General features: G+C 39.1%; 1 protein-coding gene across 1 annotated transcript; it reads left to right on the top strand.

The window, feature by feature from the left end:
- The first annotated feature begins 2,220 nt into the window (after positions 1 to 2,220).
- SPATA22 (spermatogenesis associated 22) lies at positions 2,221 to 7,602 on the top strand. The gene is made up of 7 exons (XM_069874363.1): positions 2,221 to 2,263; positions 2,679 to 2,807; positions 3,537 to 3,591; positions 4,432 to 4,786; positions 5,113 to 5,242; positions 6,114 to 6,211; positions 6,600 to 7,602. The coding sequence occupies exons 1-7, from the start codon at positions 2,221 to 2,223 to the stop codon at positions 6,789 to 6,791; spliced, it is 1,002 nt and encodes a 333-aa protein (XP_069730464.1). The 3' UTR covers positions 6,792 to 7,602.
- Positions 7,603 to 7,760: the final 158 nt, after the last annotated feature.

Here is a 7,760-nt window from a genome sequence, read left to right as displayed (position 1 = left end):
TATACCCTTAGAGCAACTTAACTTCCAAACAGCTTTTAACTCCTGGTCTCCCAGGACATCACAAGCACTGACAAGTTGTTGGCATAAATGCAGGTATTTGAAAAGTTTTCAATCCTTTACATGAAACACCAGGACCTCATTCCAGTGTTTTGTCAATACTGACACTCTGAAATGTAGGACCATATTTAGTTTATTAGAAAATCAGATTGCTTTTATGTACCACATACATAGTCACGGAATGGTTTGGGTTGGAATGGTTGGGCTTGAGTTGGTCCTTAAAGCCCATCCAGTCCCACCTCCTGCCATGGGCAGGGACACCTCCCACTGGATCAGGGGCTCCAAGCCCCATCCAACCTGGCCTTGAACCCCTCCAGGGATGGGGCAGCCACCCCTGCTCTGGGCAACCTGAGCCAGGGCCTCCCCACCCTCACAAGAAAACATTTCTGCCTAATATCTCATCTAAACCTGCCTTCTTTCAGCTTAAAACCATTCTCCCTTGTCCTATCTCTGCCCTCCCTGATCCAGAGCCCCTCCCCAGCTTTCCTGGAGCCCCTTCCGGCACTGGAAGCTGCTCTAAGGTCTCCCCAGAGCCTTCTCTTCTCCAGACTGAACAACCCCAACTCTCAGCCCGTAGACAAAACAGGGAGTGCACCTGAAAGCTCAGCACGCTGCCAGAGCTGGAAACATATGCAACAATGAAAGGTAAATGGAATTAATTGTAGCTCTCAAAGCAGCCTGATCTAGTGGGAGGTGCCACTGCCCACAGCAAGGGAGTTGGAACTAGATGATCTTTAAGCTCTTTTCCAACCCAAACCATTCTATGATTCCTTGATTCAAAGCCACACAGAGGCATGGAAGGAGTGCGATGGGGCTCGCCAGGGCGTTCCCAGGCTGGGGAAGAAGAATGGCAGAAAAGGAGAGGCTCTAACCCTGCCTGGGACTAACATTTTATGCAGGAGCCAGTCTGAAGCTACAGGGTTGCCACCAAAAACCCCAGACCAGCGTGAAAGGAAACCCCAGGAAAACCGCGTGAAGGATGCAGAGAGCTTTGTTTAGATCCGTGCTTGTGCTCACACATTTCTGGCTACCCTGGTCCTGCCCAGGGGCTCTCTGAGCGCTGAACAGGGCTCCACGAGGGCCAGTTCCAAAGGCACGGAGGGTCCCTTTGGTGGCTCCCGCCTCGCCCTGAGGCGCCGCCGCCGTCCCTTGAGGGAGGGGTGCGCGCGCTCGGCTGCTTCCCGCCCTTTTCAAACCCGCGCGCGCGGGGCGTGGCCAAGCGGCCGTTGGTTTTGGCGGGCTTCGCCTCAGCGCCCCTATGAGGCGGCGGCGGGCGCTGCTGCTCTGGGAGCCCCTCAGAGCCTCGCTCCTCGGGTGCCTCCTGCTCCTGCTCCTGCTCCTGCTCCTGCTCCTGCTCCTGCTCCTGCTCCTGCTCCTGCTCCTGCTCCTGCTCCTGCTCCTGCTCCTGCTCCTGCTCCTGCTCCTGCTCCTGCTCCTGCTCCTGCTCCTGCTCCTGCTCCTGCTCTTCAGCCTCAAACTCCGGCTTTCATTCTGTGTCCTGCTTGCTGATCTTAAAGAGGAGGATAGAAAGCAAAACAATGCAGCCTAAAACCCTTTGCAATGCAAAAATTGGCTTCCTAAACTGAAATGCCAAGTTTGTAGGGGTTTATTTTGCATGTATGTCACTTACAGGTGGCCGTTAGGTTTCTCAGTGGTAGGAGTGCTGTTTAAATTGTGTAACAGTGATGAACTAATGATTATGTGGTTTGTTGACTTATGAAATATTTTGTATATAAGGAAATTGGCTGCAGGTTTTAGGTCTGTACCATAAAGCACAGCAAAGAAGTTTCTTTGTAGCGTGACATTATTTTTCACAGAGCAGTTACATTTTTTTTTTTACTCAAAGCCACGTACCCTGCTATCACGCTTTGCAGCAATATATAAATATGCATTTTCTCTTAGTATTCTGTTTCCAAGAGCAGTCGTGTTGCTTGTGTTCCTGTGGATGTTCTAAATGCAGTACAATTGCTCTCATTTTCAATTTGTGTCTGAAGTGATGTGTGTCACCGAATGTACAGAGAGTTAAGAGAAACAGCCATAAAATCACATAAAATGTGGGTGTGTTTGCAATGTGAAGTAGTTTACTTTGTCTATTTCTCTACCTCCCATACAGCAAATCTGGAGTAATCAATACCCTGTTAGCTATTAAGATACAGCGAAGAAATGAAAAGGAGTTTGGTTGACACTCCAACTCGCAGCACAGCAGGTACCATCCATTCTATTATGCTTCACAGTTTATTCCTCATTATGCTTAAATGTGTGTAATATATGCAGACAGACAATATTCTTACAGAATATAGAGTATTCAGTCCTAAACCCCCCATTCCCTGTGTGGCCTTGTATGTGTTGTCTGTTTTATTGCAGTACAGGGCAAGATTCTGAATGGAGCCACTGACTGGTGACTAGGAGAAGTGTTTCATTCATGGATTATTTGCAGGGCAGAAAGCTGGGGATATAAATTCTGTGAGGCAATGGCTGGTCTTTTACGTGCTTATGAAATGTAATTCCTTTCATAAGGTTCCATAAAATAATTGCTAAGTAGTTTTATTTACATGTTTTAAGTGTACATTGTGTATCCTTTTGCTATCAGTATAGTATTATGATTTAAATTTTAATTTTAGGTTGTCTGCCTGTACCTCTGTTCAATCAGAAAAAAAGAAATAGGCAGCCCCTCACTTCAAATCCACTTAAACATGAGCCAAGTACCACTTCTGGGACTCATATTTACAACTTTTCTCCTACATCATCTGGTAAATAAGATATATTTTATTTTTCTAATGGCTTTAAATCCAAATAAAGCTTGACCTTATGATTGTATTTTATTAAATTAGGCATTCTCTTTATCAAGAACTATATGTATCCTTTATGTTTATTTCTGAAAAGTTCATTATGTGAAAAATGTCCTGCAGGAAATTTCTTTCTCTTCTAATACAATTGAGCTTTTTATACTTTGTGCCTAGAGGGAGTTTGACTCTTTGTATGTTAGAGAATGAAGTAGCACTGGGATTTAAATAGAGTCTCTTGAAACTCTGACCTTTTGTTTTCAGTTGATTTCCATCAACATTCAAGTCCTGTGTTACAAGAAGAAACATTTATAAGATGTCTTTCTTGTAATTCAGAAGAGAACCTCTGTTCTTCAAATTCTGCTTGTAAAGAAGGATGCACAATTCTGCCTTTAGTACTTTCATTGTGGTTTACTTATAATAAAGTAGAAGTCTCTGTGCTAATAAGAAATGAGCCTGATGTTTGTAACTTAACCTTTGCCTAGAAAAGCAACCCAGTGGGTAGAATTTGCTTTATAATTACAGATATCAAAGGATTACATTCCCCCCTTTTTTCTTTTTCTTTTTATCTTCTCCTTCCTGTACATTATTTGTGGAACATGAAGCAGATAAGGAGTAGGAACCCTAAGTAGACCTACTGCCTTTCAATCTTTTCAGTTTGTATCAATATTCAATCCTTTCTCTTTTGAGAATTAGGCTGGGGGACTGCAAACCCAGAATTGGATGAGCTAGAGAAAGCAGCAAGCAATGGGTGAGTAAAAGCAGAAGGTTTGTTGATTACTCATTTTCATTTGGATACTAATTGCTTCACAAGCTGTGATCCACGTGTCTGTCTGACAATAAAGGTGCTACTATGTCACTGACACTTTAAACTTACCTTTGAAAGCTGAACAGAACATCAGATGGCTGCTTCCCTTATGGAACCCCTAAATGCATCATAATCTAAATTAGCAAAAGCTGGAAAAAAACTTGTATGCTTGGAGGTTGGTGAAGACTTTAATTTTTGTTACCCTTCCTTAACCAAAATTATTCTCATGTGAAAAGATATCTTATATTTTCCATAGTCTTGTATCATTCAGAGAGCCATTTTTCATTCTCAGATCATCACTGATCAGAATTCCACTGTGCTTATGAGCCAAAATCCACTGAAATAAAGTATCTTTCCAGTGTAATGGATGAGGCCTGTTAATTAGACCTAATATCTTATTATCAGGCCTAAAATTCAGTCTTATCCTAAAAGTTGATGGAATTTTCCTGGTCTTAGATATTCCCTTTACTTGAAGTATTGCCTGCAAGCCAAGTTTATCAATAGATTCAAATAAGTTTCTATTCGTATACATTAGGGCAATTGTACATCAAAACATTTAATCACAACTGAATATAATTCAGCTGCATTTAAGCGCAGGTGTGATCACTGCCTTGTGTATGGATAAACTGAAGTGTTTCCTCAGGTACTTCGAGTCTGAATATCTAACAGATTTTTTTAAACCTAGAACAACAAGACATAGATTGCTTTTACATACTTTAATTATATCTCTGAATATTCAGAATAGATAGTGCAGTACTGAACTACGTCTTACGTTGTATGCAGGGCAGAAGAGAAGACTCCCAGTACCAAAGTTTGGAACAGAAATGTGTTTACCCCTTTAAGTAACACAACAGATTCAAGACCTGGTAGTGGAACTATTCGAAAGTTTGAGAGCCTTTCAAATAGTTTGAAAACTGTCCAGCAGCAAAAAGCACCTGATAACCGTAATTCATCTCAGCATAGCAAAACAACAGAAACCAGACAAACATACACTTCAAGAGGACAGTGGCCAGTGAAACCTAACACTGTTTCAAAAAGTCTGCAGGATCATAGCCTGGCATATAAATTTAACCACAATAATCAGCAAAATAAAATGAATGAAAACCGGTTTGATTGTGTTCCAGAAGAGAAAAGTCAGGTAAACTTATGGCGAGAGTTAATAGGAAGAGACAATAAAGAAAATAGTAAAGAAAAAGAAAACTGTGGGAAAAATGAGGCTTTGATCAGTCCTTGCTGCCTTAGTAAAACCTAAGGGTTTTGAAAATTTAGAAATGAGATTTTCATACTATAATAATGTACGATTCTCAGCATGATCATATAAATTGGCAGGGAGTTGTTTTCATAGCCTGAACAAATACTCCAATTTTAATGCAAATATTGGATATTGAGCATAATATATAAATGTCTGTGCCTTTTAAAATTGTGTGTGTATCTCTAACTTGAGTTTCCATCTTCCTCTGAAAGGAAGTTTCATCATCTCGATTAAAAATTAAAGAAAAAAAGAATTCTTTGCGAATCATATCTGCAGTCATTGAAAGCCTGAGGCACTGGAGTCAATATACTTATAAAACTGCATTGTTATTTGAAGTTTTAGGTAAGCATGGCAGATTGTGCTGTAGCTGATAATAATAGTAGGACAACAGCCAGGATAAAATGTTATTAACTGTAGGAACAATAGCTGAAATACTTAAAACCACAAAATACTGGCATGAGCACCATATCATTTTCCTGCTGGGAGATCCATTCAGTTTTGGATTATGGCCGCAGTAGGTACAAAATTAACAATGCAATTATCCCCCAACATTTAAGCTCTTTCTATCCTGTTTCTTTCCTTTCCTTGTTCTTATAATATGTTACAATATATTTTCCTATTAAAAAGGAACCTTCTGTAGGGACATACAGCTTTACAGTAATTTTTAATGTAATTAATCTGGTAATAAATTCAAGTCTGGAGTACTTCTAAACATAGACAACTTTTAGTGTGTTTTTCTTTGTGTTTTAATTGAAGTTATCTGAAATGTACACAACAAAAGACAGAAATAACTAAACTTTACTTCAAGGGGAATAAGAATATACAGTGTAATGACGTATTAGAAAACTATTTGGACAAGGTTGTAAATAGCTGAAGTCAATTTGCATATTAAGACCAATAAAACTTAGAGAATTATGTTTTGCTTTGCTTAACAAGAGAATAACCTGTTTGCAGTGGTAGCTATGAAAACCGCATTTGATCTCTCAGTTCAGAGAGACATCATATACAATTTTACTGTTCAAAGACTACATAACGCCCGTGATTTCTATTAGAACTTCCAGTGTCTGTTAGGAAAAGTTCTTACAGAAAGCTGATTCTGACTTGATATATCTTAGTGCTTTTGTGTAGTAAATGTCGTCATGGAATTTTTGTATATCATACTTAGTACTTTCCTGATGTTTACATCATGATATATTTTTGCTAAATGGAATAGGCACACTTGATTCTGCAGTCACACCTGGAGCATATGGGGCAAAGAATTTTCTTCTGAGAGATGGAAAGCAGAGTCTGCCTTGCGTCTTTTACGAAATTGTAAGTATTCCTGTGCCCATACATAACACCAACACCATTGGCTATAATCCCTTTACTGAAGCTAACAGTATGTTCTGACATACAGTAAATGACTGTGTAAAAGGAAAGCTGGGTGCTTATTCCATACTGTTCCCAAAGTAGTCCAGAGCAATAATCCAGTCACTATTTCGGCATCCTCAGACTTCTGTTTCAGAAAAAAAAAAAAAAAAGTGGGATTTTCAGTTCGGCTTCTAAGTAGTTGATAACTGCAAAAAAGCTGATGTAAATCCCTTTTGCATTTGCAGTAGTCTTCAGAAATCCACCAATATCTAACAACCAGACATATTGAAAGCTTTTATCTTGGAAAGGTGTATAATTTTTTCATTTGCTTATTGTGCTTTTGACGAAGGACCGGGAGCTTCCAAGACTAATTAGAGGTCGAGTGCACAGGTGCATGGGAAACTATGACACAAAAAGGAACATTTTGAAGTGCGTCTCTGTAAGGCCAGCAACTATTCAAGAACAAAGCACTTTCCAAGAGTTTGTTAAAAGAGCAGATGTTGAAATGACAGCATATGTAAAAACAATGAATGAAATTTAAAAGTTGATTTTCACTAATAAAGTGAAACCCATAAAGGCTGGACATGCATTTACCAAAACTAATACTGAAAATCTGATAAAATAATTGAACATATCACTATGCTGTATTATCCAACAAATATTAGTAACAATTGTTTCACTATTACTTTTCATAGCTTATCTTTCCCAGTTAAATATGCAATAGCAGGGTTTTGTTACATATTAGATTAAATTTTACTGAAGAAGTTCGGAATTGAAATATTTGAGCTTTGCAGTAGTGCAAGCTGGAAAAAGATCAATACTAATTCAGACTGCCATTGCTTTTAATTATCTTCAATTTTTAGAAATCCTTTCAATACCTATTTAAAAATGCTGACTACATAGTACTTTTGAGTAGTATTTAGTCAAAGTTTAGTAGCTAACAAACATCAACAAGGTTCTGTTTCACTCTGCATATTGTATTAAAACTGCTCTTTGGTAGCAAGTAAGAAGGTGGTCTTTATTCCCCTTCAATTTCAACTAACAGGTTCCCTTCTTTTGCTGGATTACAAGAACATGTGTAAAAGCTTTTCTAGAAATGAACATAATAGATACTACAGAAAGATTTCATAGGTTGCAGCTGTACATAGTAGGCATTCACGTGGTTACCATTGATATGTCATCTAATTCATGTTTTTTTAAAAAATAAATAATCGGTATAACACCTGCATGAAACAGCAGCAGACACTGCCACTGTGGGAAGATTGCACAAAGACACAGAGGAAGTTGCAGACAAATAATTATTTGCACACAGAACTTCCCTGCCTTTGCCACAGAAACACCTTTCATGAGGGATGGATAATGTACATGTTTATGTGTCTTTGCCTTCAAACATTGACTTTCATAGATTATTCCTGCTGTTTCTATTTCCTCTTCCCCTTAGCTAGTTCCTTTACTCCAACGGCTTTGTACCAGCTCTGTTGGGAATCGTAAAACAAAAAAGTTGTCAAGA

This window comes from Phaenicophaeus curvirostris, chromosome 21 (genome assembly GCF_032191515.1).
Source record: "Phaenicophaeus curvirostris isolate KB17595 chromosome 21, BPBGC_Pcur_1.0, whole genome shotgun sequence".
In the NCBI taxonomy this organism is placed as follows: domain Eukaryota; kingdom Metazoa; phylum Chordata; class Aves; order Cuculiformes; family Cuculidae; genus Phaenicophaeus; species Phaenicophaeus curvirostris.
This window is presented reverse-complemented; position numbering and strand designations above follow the sequence as displayed.